Genomic DNA, 15,727 nt, shown 5'->3' on the forward strand with positions numbered 1-15,727 from the left:
GAGGATTGGTAGAAGTGCAGTCATACTGTCCTAGCCAGCCGCAACGACAGCCAGCCCAGCATAGATTTTCTGCTTCACTCTGGTGAAGTTGTCTGCTGTGGTTGGAGTCACGGTTGTGGCACCGTTTGGCACGCCCTCCACAATGATTCTTCCGCTGCTGAGTTTCTTCACTGCTATCATCCCATCCACAAGCAATGTTCCTTCGCCTCGAAATTCCGCAACATGGCCGTCCATGGCCACAATCCTTCGCAAATCAGCAAGTCGAAGGTCACCCACATGAATGGCGTGGGAAACGGATCGCGTCGAGGCAGCCAAGTGCGCAGGCAAGACATCAAGCACTGGCTGAACAGCTAGAGTGGGCTGAGGATCGGTCTGAAGAGACGACTCTGTGTCCAATTTCTGCTTCTTGGTCTGCGGATCGTCCTGAATATCCAGATTATGGTCTGCCTCGCCCTTAAGTTGACCTTGTATCGTGACAACGCCCATGTTCTTAACATTCTGCCACTGCAGTGTTTTCGCAAGCTCTCGGCTCAGCTTGACGACCCAAGCGTTGGTATCGACACTTGCATCGACCGTTTGACCCACAAGAGGTGCGAAGATTTCGGCCGATGCTTCATTTTCTGCTCCAGCGACCTTCATGCCCAGGAGCTCCTTACAATCGGATGCGAGGAAGCTTGTCTCTGAGGAGTTGCCGCCAATGAGAATGAGTTTCTTGGGCCCGATAAGCGGTATCAGCATCTGCAAACTGCGCTGATCGTGTAAACCAGCAAAATCAACGTATGCCAGTCGAGCATTAACGGTGATTTCGGTTGTCGTATACACAATTTTGGCAGGACCTTGGACTCCCTCTGTATCCATGGGAAGCTCGGCGTCTGAACCATCCGAGTCTGATTCGTCCCCAGATTCTTGCCCAGCATTGGTGCCAGAGACGTTTCCTCGGTGTCGTTTCTGCTGCTTGTCCTTCGCGTTATCCGCCTCCTCCCATTTTCTCTTCTGGCCTAGGAGGCCTCCAGCTTTGTTATCATTGAGACCATCCAATTCCTCCTTCTCTTCTTCTCGCAGGAAATCTTCTGGCTTGATGAAGTCTCCAAATTCGTCGCCCCGTCTTCTTGTGTGCGTGTATGGGAAAACAGCATTTCTGCCTTTCTTGCTTCGCACGTCAAAATCATACACGCCCTTCTTGCGGAGCAGAACATTGACACCAAGGTCCTCGTCGCTGAGTGCCAGTTTGTTTCTAGCTCCATGACCGAGCGCTGCTGAAACGTTCAGCACACGACCCTGTTGATCGTCATCATCCGACTCATCTTCTGATGATGATGTTGATGCATCGTCGATATTATCGTCCGCATCCGGCTGATTTGTTTCGCTGGCAGCAAGAGAGTCTTGTATTTGTCGCTGAGTGGCCATATATTGCTGATATCTTTGACTCTCTTGGGTGCTGAGGCTGGCCTTCTCTGCGTTCTTGAGCTTGAGTGTTCTTCCTCCACTGTGAACTTGCTCCAATTGTTCACCAGTGCCCGTCTTCTCGAGAGCAACTCCATCCTGACGTTGCTCGAACCACGTCCAGAAGACTTGACTTGGACTGTGTGAACCAGGTCTAACATCGACTCGTTCCGTAAGAATGACTAGATTCTCCGGTCTCTGGGCCATATGCTCAAGGATGGATCTGGAGAAGCCCCAATCGAGCGTCAGGTCGCTTGCAATGATGACTCGCGGACCCTCAGTCTTGACCAGCTTCTCGAATTGACTCTTTCGCTCGACTACCTTGACGTTCTGGAATTCGAAGGGCCTCGATGGCTTTGTTGCTCCATTGACTTGCTTACTACCACTTCTTTTGTGGGTCTGCACAGGGTTCTCATCATCACCTTCAAATTCTCGGACTATGCTGTCGTCCATCCACTCCAGCAGACTCCTCGCATGTCGTAGAGTGGCATTGCCAGACCTGCTGGCCATGTACATCTTGGCACTTCTCAATGAGGAGATATTCGAGGGATCTGACCACGCCTTCTCCAGGATCCAGGCCAGCTCAAGTACTCGCGCGCTCGAATCGGTCGGAATCAGGACAGTGCCCCCCTTCGCGATGCTGCTTCTGATGTGGGACAGCAGGGCTTCATCTCTAGCTTTTCGGCCACCCGACAGCGCCAGGCGAGCCGCACCCACACTACTGCAGACGAGAGCAGTAGGCTTGCGTAGTTGTTCGATCACCTCGGCGCCTCCCACCCCTCCAAACCATGCAGCTCCAGCTATCACATTTTCTCTCGCTTGATTCCAGTCCACCGCATATACGATCGATTCCATTCCATATTGTATATGCCAAATTGTTCCACCTAGTGTGTGTCCAGAATTGTACGCAGTCAAGGTGAGCCCATCGACGGGTGCAGAGAAGTGTGACGGCGTGGGCTGATGAGGCTGGGAGTACTTCAGAGGCGTAATGAGAGTGAAATATTTGTTGATCTCTTCGAATGTTGGAGCCTGCCGCAGAATGTTCGACCGGGACTTGTCATCGACGCTGGAATCGTCTTCCGGGGAGCCTGAACCGGGGATAAAGGTGGCAGCAACGGGACTCGAGGAGTAGAGGTCCTGTAGGAGGGTGCGGCCGAAGGCAATCACTGGCGGAGTGGCGTAGACAGGAATCTGGGAGAAGATGGGGATATGCTTGCAGCAATGTGCAAATGCACCGATATGAGAAGTTGTGGCATGAGTGAGAAGAATGAAAGAGAGTGTCGATGCATGCTTTTCTATTTCAGCTAGCTGTCGAGTATCAAACCGCTCGTCCCAGCCGACATCGACCAGAATTTTGACTCCTCCATCGAGCTCGAGTATAGACTGCAGAGCTCGGGAATTGCTCTGGGCCCCTAGTAAGGGTGTGAAGGTGAACATGACTGCGCGTTGTTGGAAGTGCGCAGAAGCATGTCGGAGCGAGATCAAGCGTCTAAGACGACCCTCATGGAGTATGTCGCGTCTGAGAGTGCGGCAACAGATCTCAAAATGTCGTGAAGAGTCGTTGGACGAGCTTTCAGATGCAGCTTGTGACGGTTGTTGCGGACTTTCAGCGCAGTTCACCATCGACGCTATTGCCAAGACGATTTTATAGCAGTTCTGTCTGACAGGCTAATCCTCCGCAAAGCGTCCGTTTTCACGGCTAGAATAGCAACTGGACGTCTTTTGAATGCAGCTTGACAAATCCAACGGCAGGAAGGATTCAGGTATCTTGTCGAGAGCATTCCTGATGAGAGGCAGACTGAAGACCCGAAACTGATCTTGCGGGGTCCGACTGAGTATACTGTCACCCCCCTTTCAGTATATTGACATTCTGCCAGACCTGAGTCACTGTCCACAAGTTGAGATGCATGCAACGATCATGGGTGCCGGATAAATTCTGGGAATTAAATTCATGCAATGGAAAGGATGGTCAAATACGAACACACGGCACAACAGCCGATTGACGGATCTGAAGAAGACGCTGCTTCAAAGATTACTGAGCTCGAGGTTGCTAACAGTCCGAATGCTTCTTCTCCTGTTTTTGATCATTGGCAATCACGCAATCCTCCGATTTCAGCAGCACATCGAAGCATGAAGAGGAGTATTGACTCAAAATCATCCACATCTGTCCAGGCGCTGAAATCCAAGATCGCTGAGACGGAGACAAAGCTGTCTGATACCATCCGCCAGATCTCTGAGCTTCCGTTGTGTCCTACGCAAGCAGTGCCAACATCTACCTCCTCAGACTTGCAGTTCCGGGGGGTCCAAGTCGAGCTGACTGATAATGATCAAGCCGCATTATCCTACTCAAACCACGTCTTTTCACGACACATCTCTTTGCTCAAGAAGTACAACGAGATTAAAGACATCACCCAGGGAATGCTGTCAATCATCGCCGAGAAAGAAGGACGACGAATGGCAGAGATCATGGAGGAGTATGGGCTGGACGAGAAGGATTGAATGGCCACCAAGCAATTGGCAAGTTTCAGTGTGATGAAGTTGCAATACTTGTGCATTGCCTCTTGATCATATGAGAGTGCTAGATGATATGAGTGTGCTGTCTACAACGAGCGGAGCTGAAGCTGCCAACAAGACATACAACGATACAGGCACTGGCCTCGCTGATCGATGCCCACATCCTCCAAGAAGTCCTCCGTCTCTGTATTCGAAAATCCCCATCTATATTCTAATGTAAAGTGTGCTTTGTCTGTCCAGTCAAAGATGCAATTCAACCTCCATGTGACCCATTACCGAGCCACCTTGACATGGACAGTCACGTCGCCTTCTCAACCCCAGCGAGTACGGAATATGTATGCTTCGTTTGAGCGACACGGCTCTAGGATCAACACGCATGTATATCCACCGAGCATGTTTCCAGAAAAAGGGGCATCGTCTGACAGAGGGTATGTCGACGATGTATGTTCGAGGTCCAGCAGGTTCACCACAATGGGTGCCATGACAGTAGTCCAATATGACTATCTTGTTAGAGGTGATGGCCTTCCTCATGGGAAGTGCGAGCGAAAGCGATGACGGTGGGCTCGAAGAACTCCGGAAAAACAATGAGGGCCAGTATCGCAGCTGAACAGGAAGACTTAATGCTGCTTTTCCAGACTTTGTAAGCTGACGAGTTCTCGGTATCGACCTTTGAGGGCCATCAATTCGTGGTGAGTCCCAGATTCTGCAATGACGCCCTTGTCGAACACATAAATGATGTCGGCTTTCTGGATCGTGCTCAGTCTGTGTGCAACGGCAATAGTTGTTCGACCTTTGGCAGCAGCGTCAAGTGCAGCTTGTACCACCTTCTCGGATTCCGAGTCCAGCGCAGATGTTGCTTCATCGAGGAGCAAGATCTTGGGGTCGCGAAGAAGAGCACGGGCAATGGCGATACGCTGCTTCTGACCGCCCGATAGGAGAGCCGCCTTGCTGCCCACATCGGTGGCAAAGCCATCCCTGATTTTTGGTCAGTATTGTTGCGCGAGATTCCGGCTACCTGACACTTACGGCAGAGACATGATGAAATCATAAATGTTCGCGTCCTTGCAGGCTTGAATGACCTCATCGTCGCCAACCTCGCCTCTGTCGGCGCCTAGAAGAATGTTCTCCTTGATGGTGCCTTGGTAAAGTGTAGGTTCTTGAGAGACGAGCGCGATGTTTGATCTGTAATCATTGAGATTGAGGGAGGAGATCTCCTTGCCATCAACGTAAACGCCGCCAGCCAGAGGGTCATAAAACCGCTCCATTAGCGCAATTGTCGTCGATTTTCCACAGCCTGGAATCTGTCAGCTTTGCCGTTGAGATTAACGTCGGTGCAAACTCACCAGAAGGTCCAACGAGGGCGATGTACTGTCCAGGCTTGACGGTCAAGTTAAGACCTCGAAGAACTGGTACATCCGGCCGTGTTGGATATCGGAAATGTACATCTCGGAATTCAATGGTACCCTCGACATGCGTCACCTTTTCACCGTCTTCCGACCATGGGTCAATGGTTGGTTGGGCGTCATATAGCCTCTTGAGCGCGGCAGCTGCATTTTTGGCTTTCGACATGTCTCCCGCGAACGAGAAGACTGTTCCGGCAGACTGCGCGCCGAAGATAATTTCAGAAAAGACAATGAAAAATTGAAACAAGCTGTATTCGCCACGGACGAGTAGGGTGCCGCCGTACCAAAAGCCAAGTGCGAACGCAAGAAACATGGCTGACTGCGACGCAGCGTAGAGGGATGAATTGCGGATGTTCGACTTGAGCGACTCTCGTAGTTGATGCGCAAGCTGATCCCGGTATTCATTGTAGATTTCACGTTCTGTTGTCAGGGAGGCCACTGTGCGTATTGCGTTGGTATGCTCGCAAGCATATCCAGCAGACTTTTCGTAATGTTTCTGGGCAGTTGCCGTAAATTTGGCGAGGATCCAGAACCTGAAGAACCCGGTACCAAGGATGACTGGCAATGCACACATGCATACGAGCGCCAATTTCCAACCGATGGAAAGAGATACCACGATCGCTACGACCAAGGTGGTGGAGCAGCTCAGTAGGGTACCTAACGTCGCTCCTGATATCGATGAGAGATGCGTGGCTTCGGTAGATAGGAAGGAGGTAAGAGCGCCTGTCGAGTGCTCGTCCTCATCAAAGTAAGATATGTCTTGTCGGAGGAATCTGCGGAAGGCCCCGTCTCTTGCTCGTTGAACCAAGCTTTCGCTACAATATGCGAAGGCGATTCCTTGTATGCACATGGCAACGAAATCCACCAGAGCCAGCATCAGATACATCAGTGACCAAAAGTCGATATCATGGCGGATCTTGTGTCGAAGAGTCAGTGGCTGAGACAGGGTGACGATCGCTTTGGCGAAGAATATGCCTTGCACTGGCTGAGCGGCGCCGGCAATAACAGTGAAGAAGAAGCCGACACACATGATGTGCCACTCGGGACGATTGAATCCACCAATGAACTTGATGATGGTCCAGAGGGAGTACTTTGGGGGACCACCCGAGCCTTTTTCCGCAAGAACTTTGGAAGAGATGGATTTCTGGCTTTTAGTCCGTCCGAGTGCAAGCTTCTCGTCCTCAGGATCCACCATCGCTCTGCTGCCAGACCTGGAGGACTGAATCCGGACAAGTTCATCGTCGCTGGTCTCGGTTCCTTTCTCGTTCTCCGGGGTTTCATCCTCGTCGCCACCAATGCGTTGAGCAGAGACAAGATTGTAGTACGCCTGTCTCAGCTCCAACAACTCATTGTGTGTGCCCTGCTCAATGATCCGCCCTTGGCGCATGACCACAATGTTGTCGGCATCCTTGATTGTTGACAAACGATGAGCAATGACGATAGTCGTGCGACCCTTGGAGGCCTCCTCCAGGGCATGTTGAACAACACCCTCCGACTTTGTGTCCAAGGCGGACGTGGCCTCATCCAATAGGAGAATCTTGGGATCAGAGACAATGGCCCTTGCGATCGCAACACGCTGTTTCTGACCACCGGACAGGAGAAAGCCTCGCTCACCAACATGAGTCTCGTATCCATCAGGTAGAGACGTAATGAAATCATGAGCATTGGCTTTCTTGGCAGCTTCAATGATGCGTTGCGTCTGTTGTTCTTCCGGTTCCTGATCGTACTTGGTGCCAGTCAATCCGTTTCTGATATTCTCCCTAATAGTTTGGCTGAAAAGGATGGGCTCCTGCTGGACAAGAGCGATTTGCTGACGGAGCCAGTGCAGATTGAGTGTGTTGAGATCGTGACCATCCAAGAGTACCTGGCCGCCTACAGGGTCATAGAAACGCTCCACAAGGCCGACAATTGTAGACTTTCCGGAACCTGACGCACCAACCAAGGCAGTAGTCTTGCCAGCAGGGATGACCAGGTTCACATCGTCCATGACCACGACTTCAGCGCGAGAAGGATAGATATGTTTGACGTGTCTCAGCTCCACAGTTCCCTCCACGTGCTCCAGCTTTTCACCATCCTCGGAGAGCGGATCAATGGGTGAATGTCGATCGATAGTGGCATAAATCTTCGATGCAGCAGCGACACCGCTTGCGAAATGCTGGACGTTCGGGCCTACGTTACCAAAACTGAATGCCTACATGCTGTTAGAAGGCTGTATGATTGTGGAATAGGTATGCATCGGAAGATTCGTGCTTCAGGGGCACACCCTCGAAGAAGGGGTAACTTACTCCGATCATAACGGCAAAGATAATGGTAAGGATGTGAGCCAGGTTGGTTTCGCCGTCAACAAGGAACCTGGAACCCATCCAGAATGCCAGACCATAATTCAGGAAGATGATTCCGAGTAGTGCTCCGATCATGCAGCCTAGAGCTCCCTTGCTGCGAACTCCCCAATGCCTTGCTTCCTGAAGGTGGACGTCGTACTTCTTAGCCAATTTATCCTGTGTTCCAAACGCCACAGCCTGGGCATTGTCAGCAGTGCCACAATCTTTCGGAAAGAGGGATACATACGTTTCGAATGGAGCCGAGGACTTCTTCTGCCACTGAACCTCCAACTGCGTATGCGGCGAGGGATTTCTTATTCCAGCCAGCCATGAACCGCCCTCCGGCGCCCATAAGTACGACAATGGTGACGACGGACGACATGCAGATCAGCGTGAGTTTCCAGAACCGAACGAAACCAATGACGAATGCGGCGAAGAATGCAGCGACACCGGTCAACGTCAGCCCGACCTTTTCGCTGATGGCCTCCTGAACAAGATTGGTGTCTGCTGTGATGCGAGTGGTCACCTCCCCAGCACCAAGCTTATCGAAGAACCCAATGTTCTGGCGTAGAATTGCCTTCAGGTATTCCTCTCGAACCTTTGACGTGATGTGCTCCCCTGTATAGATGAAAAGGACGGTGGAGATGTAGACGAGAAAGAATTCCCCAATGGCCAGGTATATGAAGTAGAGCACATATCGGACAAGAATAGAGTTGAAGGAGGACGAGATGGTTCCAAGAACAAGCGACGAAAAGGAGCCACTCAAGTTTCCGAAAATGACTGTCATCAGAGGCATCACGGCGCCGGCGCCGATGGCTGCGATGGCCGCAATGACGATAAACACCTTATCCCACTTTGTCGCATACCGATACAACTTCCCATAGGTGACCTTCACTTCTGGAACGAACAATTGTTTCCTCAGCACATCCTGTTCATGCTCCGGCAAGTGCGCGAAAGCAGCGTCCCCCTCTGGCACATCACGAACCTGGACGATTTTGGAGTCGATTTTCCGCAAGTCGGGGTTCGTGTCCGAGTTTGAGGAAGAAGGAGGCGTAGGGACGGACGTAGGTGAATTCGGAGATACAGCCTGCTTTACAGGAGGCACTTCAGTGGCCTTCTCCTGGTCTGTGACAATGCCCAGCTCCGATCTTTGCTTTTCTCCTATATTCTCTTCGATGGCTGCTGCGCCCGCAGGCACCTCTCCCTGGCCGCTTGGATTCATGCTGCCGAGGTGTATTCAAGGGTGTCTTTGATGGACTGGTCGCAGATGCGGGATCTCAGCATAACATCTTGACGCGACTGTAAGGATGAATGATAACGATATGTGGTCGGCTCCTATATCTTTGTGTTTGAAGCGTGCGGCCGTCGTGGAAAAAGGATGAGGATGGAATATTAAGGTCCGGATATGTTGCGTCGTCAAGACCAACACGGTGGGAGAATAGATGCGAGGGCGTGATTATGTGTATGAACAGGCAACAATTAAGAAATATACGGTCCGTGTCGGCCCCGAACGAGTGTTGAAAAGGATATGTAGGTTGATTGAGATGTAAGTGTCATGGGAGAGTTCATGCAGTCGGACTCTAAGGCGAACTCCGGACGTTTGTTGTTTGTCGGGGTCTGCAACCTTACCGAACAATTATCTTTTTTGACAGGCAGGCAACACTGGGGAAGGCTGGGAAGCCCAGGTCTCTAGGCCTCTACGCGTAACAATTTGCGCCTCGTCTAATGGGAGAAGCCCCACGAGATTGGTTGCCTATTGGCATACTGCTGTTATCGCGTAATGTTGTTATCGTCGTATGCACCGGAGCGAAAGCTTGAATTCCCGTAAATCGTGGGGCAATAACTGTGAACGCCTTGCTTGACTGGGTCGTCCACGGTTGTCTCAACCCGGTTGTGCCTCTGCCCGTATTTTGCGGACACCACCTCGCACTCCTTACTTGAGCGGGAATAGCACAATTCATCCACAGTCGGACGGGATTGTCTTGATCCGAAGGTGGTACATAAATAAAGTGGCGGTTAAATGAGATGCAAGAGTCCGGTCTGACAGGATTCATTATTATCACCGCTGCACAAGTCATAAAGCCGTCGAATGTCTGTACAGCAACATGGTAGACTTGTATCTTAGTCATGGCGACGGTGGCCTCCTGGCAGTGTAGGGCCATTCCTGCCACGGAGTTTGTGAAGGTCGCCAAATAGACATCGCGTTCATTTGGGCCGGTGGACGCCTAGATCAGACTGCCGAACACCGGCTTTAACGGCTGTCGCCGCAAAGTGTTTACCCAGGTTCCTGATTACGAGTACGACCCTGACATCTGTTGAACCCGAGTACGAGGTGTGGTCGAACATACTTACATCAAGATACAGTCGCAGCATTATAAAGCTTGCGCACGGAAACACCTTTATTCAACACCCAATAATGCAAACAGGCCGACGAAGCGCACTCGATCATAGGTAAAGACCCCATGGTCATCTATCTTACAACTTCGCTCTTTGGACGATGGTTTGGTAGTCATCCACTCTTCTCCTTGCCTCCATCTCTCTGCGGTTTCGATCAAGATCCCGGGTCGCCAGTTTCTTGCCTGCCTCGCCGCCCTCATCCAGATCTTTGACCACTTCACGGTATAGCTCTTCCTTGATCTTCCCGTACGACTTGCCTTGAGCCTTCTGGGTCAACTTCATTTCTCCAACAAAGGCCAAGGTCTCATCGACGCTCCCTACACCGTCGATTATGCCCTCTTTCAGCGCCTCCAAGGCTGTATATCGCTTGCTTTCCAGGACCATGTTCCGGAATGTCGTCATGTTCAACTTCACCCGGAACACTGACGCCATTGCAGGTTGGAGTGCCGCGCCGAAATCGAGTTCATTCAGACACACGAAGCCCTTGTGGGGGTTCATGATGCGATAGTCATGCATCATCGCGGTCATAAGTCCGCCGGCAAAGGCACTGGAAGTCATCAGCAAAGTCTTTCGAATCTTCCATGGTGTTTGAGACTTACTGGCCATTCATCAGAGCAACGGTAGGCATGGGATAGGTGACCAGTCGTCTCCATAAGGGATATAAGCTGTTTTGGAAGAAGGCAGGATCTCCTATTGCACTCTCGTAATCAAGACCGTTCGAGTAGAATTTCGTGATGGAGGACGTTGTGATCACGACCCCTCGAGGTAGACGTTGTTCGATTATATCGAGTGCTAGGAGAAAGGCCTGGTTGAAAGCAGGGACAAGGCGATTGTCCGGAGGGCTTGAGAATGAAAGGAGATAGACTTGAGGCGCTGCTTGCGTGCAGATGAAACTTCCTTGCTGACTATGAGCTGGCGAGACAACTGATGCTGGCGGAACCTGGAGAACGAAAAGTGGTGGAATGGGCGGCATGTTGACTTCCTCACAGCGATACCTCAACTCAGATCATCTCCAGAAAGCTCGACTCCTCTCTGTTGCTGGAGTGAGATCCTCGTTCGATGGAAAGAATTCGATATAACAGTGTGTATGACTTAATATCAGCAATAAGCCTATGATTACGATTAGTCGGAGAGTCTGGAATGACTTTGGAGCCGAGGCGCGGAGTACCCTCGCAATGACATTTGGGGGAGCACATGCCTTGGAGGCCCTCAGGCTAGTGAGGCTTCCTAGGCCCGAATCCTGAAAACCGGGTCCCTAGCTCTTACTGTTCGCTGCCAGCGATGAAGCCCTTACCTTAGCATCCCGGCTCTCCGCCCGGTACTATTGAGTGACTAAGATATGCCTCTCCGCCACGCACTGCTTGCGTTGGCTGCGTCAAAGAAACCCAATGACGTGCGGTTGTGCTTCTGTAACCACCAGGTCAGCATTTTTGTTCGGCTGCCACCGGAGTTCCTGAGTTGAAGGACGACTCTGAATACTCCCTGCGGTGTACGCGGCTGAGCATCGTCCACCTACACGCCTGAGAACTCACCAGATTGCAGGAATGAAAAGAAATATACCGAGACGTTCCTTTGCGCCGTCCTAACCAAGCCAGATTGGCAGATAGAGCCGCGTCACTGCCCACCTTCCCACTGCGGTTGAGCCGACTCCAGCTTCACCGTCACCGACTATGGCGCAGGCCTCCGATTCTGCCAGCACAGCGTATGGGGCAAATAAGACGGTTTGGGAGAAGACCAAGGATTACTCGGGCACCGCTTACGAAAAAGCGCTGAAGCCAGGGTTCAATAAGGCTTACAGCTTTGTCAACAAGCTTGAAGCGCCTGTCAATCGCTTATCCAACAAAGTCGGTTCGGAAGCCTTTTGGCCCACGTCGTTGGACAAGGAGTCGGAGAAGGCTGCGCGCATTCTGCGGGGGTTTTGTAAAGATGGATTCTACGAACAAGTCGACGAGAAACAGGCGGAAAAGGTGGCCGAGCGCAAAGCAACAGTAGATGGCGCACCCGTGGGAAGGCAGAGGGTACTACAAAAGATTCCCGCAAAGGTGATTAAGAACTGCGTTGGCCTGGCCATATACACAACAATGCGTACAGGATGGCTTTTTGGCGGATCTGGTGGTGCCGGAGTTTTGGTCGGCCGGCATCCAGAAACAGGTGAATGGAGTCCCCCAAGCGGTATTCAGACACAGAATATGTCGTTTGGTTTCCTGGCCGGTGTCGATATCTATGACTCGGTGCTGGTGATCAACTCATACAAAGCTCTCGAAGCATTTACGAAGCTGAGATGCACTCTCGGAACTGAAGTTGGCGTTGCGGCAGGTCCTGTTGGAATGGGAGGATCCCTTGATACTGAGGTGGTCAAACGTCATTCTCCGATCTGGTCATACGTCAAGAGCCGTGGTCTTTATGCTGGAGTGGCACTCGAAGGCAATGTAGTGATCGAACGAACGGATGAAAATGAACGATTCTACGGCGAGCGCGTTGGCGTCACCGACATTCTGGTTGGCAAAGTCCGGTATCCGCCCGTGGAAAAGTATCAAGTGTTGTTAGATACCCTGAGAGCCGCTCAAGGCGAGCAGGTAGATGAGAGTTTGCTCCCAGATGGACAGGCTCCCAGTGATATGGAGCTTCTCACAGACGGTTGGTGTTCATTTGTCCTTGCCTGGAGTATGCTGACTGGATCTAGCAAACTCCTTTGGCATCCCTGCGGAGGACGATCCCGACCCGTACGGCGTGAAAGCTTTGGAAGCGGAAGGACTGAGTATCCGAGAAGCAGGGACACATCAACGGCCAAGTGCGGAAGTGTTTGAGTTTAGACCGTCACCAACCAGTCCCATATATGCGCATTTCTCACGGAAGAGCGTTGACGGCTCTGTCAGAAGTCGGACATGGAGAGATAGTACTCACAGCCTGGCCAGCATCGATCGGGCAACACAAACCAATGAAGATGAGCCCAACAGTGCCAATCGAAGTCCGAAGAGAGATTCAGTTAAGGGCGGCGAGACTCCCATGAAGCATAGTCAGCATGTCGACGATGAGACCGACGACAACGACAATGACAATGACAACGATGATCACCACGACCACGACCACGACCATCATGAGCGTAGCGAGTCATTCTCGGACCTGGAGGACGTGGATTCTGATGTTGAGGTACACACCGCCGTGCCTGTGATGGCACGAGCAAGGGTTGTCGAATTGCCCAAGCGCGCACCTCCTGCATTACCACCACGAAACCCTGGAAGAGTGGCCTCGCCTACTTCGAGTATTCAAGCTCCAGTGGATGGGTTCGATAGGATATCCTTGGAGGGCAATTCGGAGGAGAGACATAACGGCGATCAGGTGCATTCGCCAACAACGGCTCAAGACAATGCAGAACAAGGTTTTCATTCGGTTCCTGCAACACCTAATGAGGAATCGAGAGAAACCAACACCTTGCCAGGGTCTTTCGAATGAAAGCGATGCCATGTTAACGACTGAAGCGGGATGGGAATTGAAAAAGAAACGCATAGCGTAGACTCACTACAGCAGGTACACCGTTTGTGATTTGCATCCAGCTAATTGAGATGGAAGGATTCCAGTACGATGCCATGACAAGTTTGAGATGTTCTTGCCTGGTTGATACTGTTGAGTCGTTCTTGCATCTTGGAAAATGAGAGAGTGGAAATGGCAAGTGCTGCGTGGTCGTGCAGCCTCTTTATCTTTCTCACTCTGCTATTCTTTTCTTGCTTCTCATTCTATCACACCACACTTCATCCTTTGGGCTGCCACTCCTTTTTGGTCAACATTGCTACGACTGTATTCATCTGTTGCTGTTCTCCGAAGCGAGGTGTCTAATCATTCCTCACCTGCACTCCTCTGCTTGACCCATCCCTCGAAGCTGCTCAAGTTCATCATGCACTCACTCTTTGCACTCCTGCCAATACTTCACTCCCTTTTTCCCACGGTCTTTGCAGCTCCTTCATTTCTGAATCATTCTGAACCAGCTTACTGCCCAGGAGGAAACCCAGGCAATGATGTCCAGGCACAGCCAGCGTTGCTTGGGTCCGTCTTCATCAAGAGACAAGCCGACCAGCCTCGATGTGGACCCTCACAAGGCAATCAATTATGTGGCCTCGGTACATGCTGCTCAGGTACCGGCTTCTGCGTGAGTCCACTGTCCATCAAGTCACGATCGCTGCTGACACTGTTCAGGGAACTGGCAGCGACTTCTGCAGTGTTCCTCAAAATTGCCAACCGAACTACGGCTTTTGTGACTCCGACATTACGCCCACTGGCCCAGACACTTCCGCTGAACAACGCAATGCACAAGGACCGGTGCCCTACGGTCAATTCATCTTCAATTGCACTATGCCACAAACTCTCGCGTTGACCTACGATGATGGACCATCAAACAACACTCAAGAACTCCTAGACATCCTGATGAGCGCTGGTGCGAACGCCACATTCTTTGTGTCGGGTAACACCAATGGAAAAGGCGCGATTGACAGGACTCCTGAATGGGTCAGCGCCATCAAGCGTATGGATGCCGAGGGACACCAGATTGGATCTCACACCTGGTCTCATCCGGACTTGAACAACTTGTCATCCGAAGATCGTGGAGTCGATATGAGGAAGAATGAGAGGGCAATTGCCAATATCCTCAACAAATATCCAACCTACATGCGTCCCCCATACGAAAACTGTAACAGCGAGAGTGGATGTCTGACTGATATGAACAACCTGGGATATCACGTCGTAGCACACTCACTGGATAGCCAAGACTGGGCAAACCCAGACAATCTCAGTGCCATGGTCGATACTTTTGACTCCGGACTTGGTCAGGCACTCCCTAATGGAAGTATGCTGCTCATGCAGCACGAAAGATTTTCGGTCTCAGCTATCAATCTCACCAGATATATCTTGATGGACATCACTCAGAGAGGGTGGAAAGGTATAGTTGCCTCACTGGTGCACATCCACGTCATTGACTAACCCTTCAACAGTCAGCACACTCGCAGACTGTCTGGGTGACGACCCTCGAAATTGGTATCGCACGCCTTCACGGACTGAGCCAGCAACCATGGCGATTGATGGCTGTGTCGTCTCTCGCAATGGCTTCTGTGGGACGTTGAATGTATTCACAAACAAGCAAGAGTGTGATGACAGTAACAGAAACTGTTACACCCAGGTCGACGATTGTAACAGCGCCAACAAAGGCGCGGTCTGTGATGACATGAAGAACATCTGTGATTTTCAATCCTTGTATTGTGCATCCTGTGGGACCATGACGCCGAATATCAGCTGCGAGACGAAGGACTTTGGGTTTTCAAACCAACCATGAGGGAGAAGGATGGATCGCTGTAAGGCTTGGAACAGAGCGAAGTGGCGGTGGTTGAGAAGCTGGTGAAGCACCCGTCCACGAGGGAGCTCCAGAGGCATCCACTCCCATTGCTGGGTCTGTACCGATGCTGGGTAGTTATAGATTAGTGCATTTTTATGAATGAACAAAGTCAATGTTCCTTTCTTGGGTCCTAAATTTGATGCTTCACGACTTGCGTAGGGCGGATCTATGGACTTGGTCGTTGTGTTGAAGCGACATTGGCACGTTGCTGATCTGGCGGGCTTCTTATTGGTGCGAGGTGAAGGTCCGCATTGGCTGCGGGTCGACCG

At 51.4% G+C, this 15,727-nt stretch overlaps 6 protein-coding genes across 6 annotated transcripts; 3 read left to right on the forward strand and 3 right to left on the reverse strand.

The window, feature by feature from the left end:
* Positions 1 to 30: 30 nt before the first annotated feature.
* Positions 31 to 2,880, reverse strand: EDD37DRAFT_651481 (beta-lactamase-like protein; the record flags this gene model as incomplete). The annotated part of the gene is made up of 1 exon (XM_062818359.1): positions 31 to 2,880. The coding sequence occupies one exon, from the start codon at positions 2,878 to 2,880 to the stop codon at positions 31 to 33; it is 2,850 nt and encodes a 949-aa protein (XP_062669196.1).
* A 528-nt stretch (positions 2,881 to 3,408) lies between these two features.
* Positions 3,409 to 3,942, forward strand: EDD37DRAFT_651482 (Swi5-domain-containing protein; the record flags this gene model as incomplete). The annotated part of the gene is made up of 1 exon (XM_062818360.1): positions 3,409 to 3,942. One exon carries the CDS (start codon positions 3,409 to 3,411, stop codon positions 3,940 to 3,942), a length of 534 nt encoding a protein of 177 aa, XP_062669197.1.
* A 601-nt stretch (positions 3,943 to 4,543) lies between these two features.
* EDD37DRAFT_465057 (ATP-binding cassette, subfamily B, member 1) lies at positions 4,544 to 9,069 on the reverse strand. Its single transcript, XM_062813012.1, has 5 exons — positions 7,929 to 9,069; positions 7,646 to 7,879; positions 5,301 to 7,551; positions 4,984 to 5,251; positions 4,544 to 4,932 (listed from the first exon to the last, which is right to left on the reverse strand). Exons 1-5 carry the CDS (start codon positions 8,901 to 8,903, stop codon positions 4,575 to 4,577), a joined length of 4,086 nt encoding a protein of 1,361 aa, XP_062669198.1. The 5' UTR covers positions 8,904 to 9,069; the 3' UTR covers positions 4,544 to 4,574.
* Positions 9,070 to 9,999: 930 nt separating this feature from the next.
* On the reverse strand, positions 10,000 to 11,227 carry EDD37DRAFT_465141 (enoyl-CoA hydratase/isomerase). Its single transcript, XM_062813013.1, has 2 exons — positions 10,678 to 11,227; positions 10,000 to 10,625 (listed from the first exon to the last, which is right to left on the reverse strand). Exons 1-2 carry the CDS (start codon positions 11,049 to 11,051, stop codon positions 10,157 to 10,159), a joined length of 843 nt encoding a protein of 280 aa, XP_062669199.1. The 5' UTR covers positions 11,052 to 11,227; the 3' UTR covers positions 10,000 to 10,156.
* Positions 11,228 to 11,332: 105 nt separating this feature from the next.
* Positions 11,333 to 13,890, forward strand: EDD37DRAFT_634338 (uncharacterized protein). The gene is made up of 2 exons (XM_062816853.1): positions 11,333 to 12,715; positions 12,762 to 13,890. The coding sequence occupies exons 1-2, from the start codon at positions 11,749 to 11,751 to the stop codon at positions 13,529 to 13,531; spliced, it is 1,737 nt and encodes a 578-aa protein (XP_062669200.1). The 5' UTR covers positions 11,333 to 11,748; the 3' UTR covers positions 13,532 to 13,890.
* EDD37DRAFT_634344 (chitin deacetylase) lies at positions 13,877 to 15,593 on the forward strand. Its single transcript, XM_062816854.1, has 2 exons — positions 13,877 to 15,008; positions 15,061 to 15,593. The coding sequence occupies exons 1-2, from the start codon at positions 14,156 to 14,158 to the stop codon at positions 15,396 to 15,398; spliced, it is 1,191 nt and encodes a 396-aa protein (XP_062669201.1). The 5' UTR covers positions 13,877 to 14,155; the 3' UTR covers positions 15,399 to 15,593.
* The last annotated feature ends 134 nt before the right edge of the window (positions 15,594 to 15,727 follow it).

This window comes from Exophiala viscosa (genome assembly GCF_022695815.1).
Source record: "Exophiala viscosa unplaced genomic scaffold EDD37scaffold_7, whole genome shotgun sequence".
Classification (NCBI taxonomy): Eukaryota; Fungi; Ascomycota; class Eurotiomycetes; order Chaetothyriales; family Herpotrichiellaceae; genus Exophiala; species Exophiala viscosa.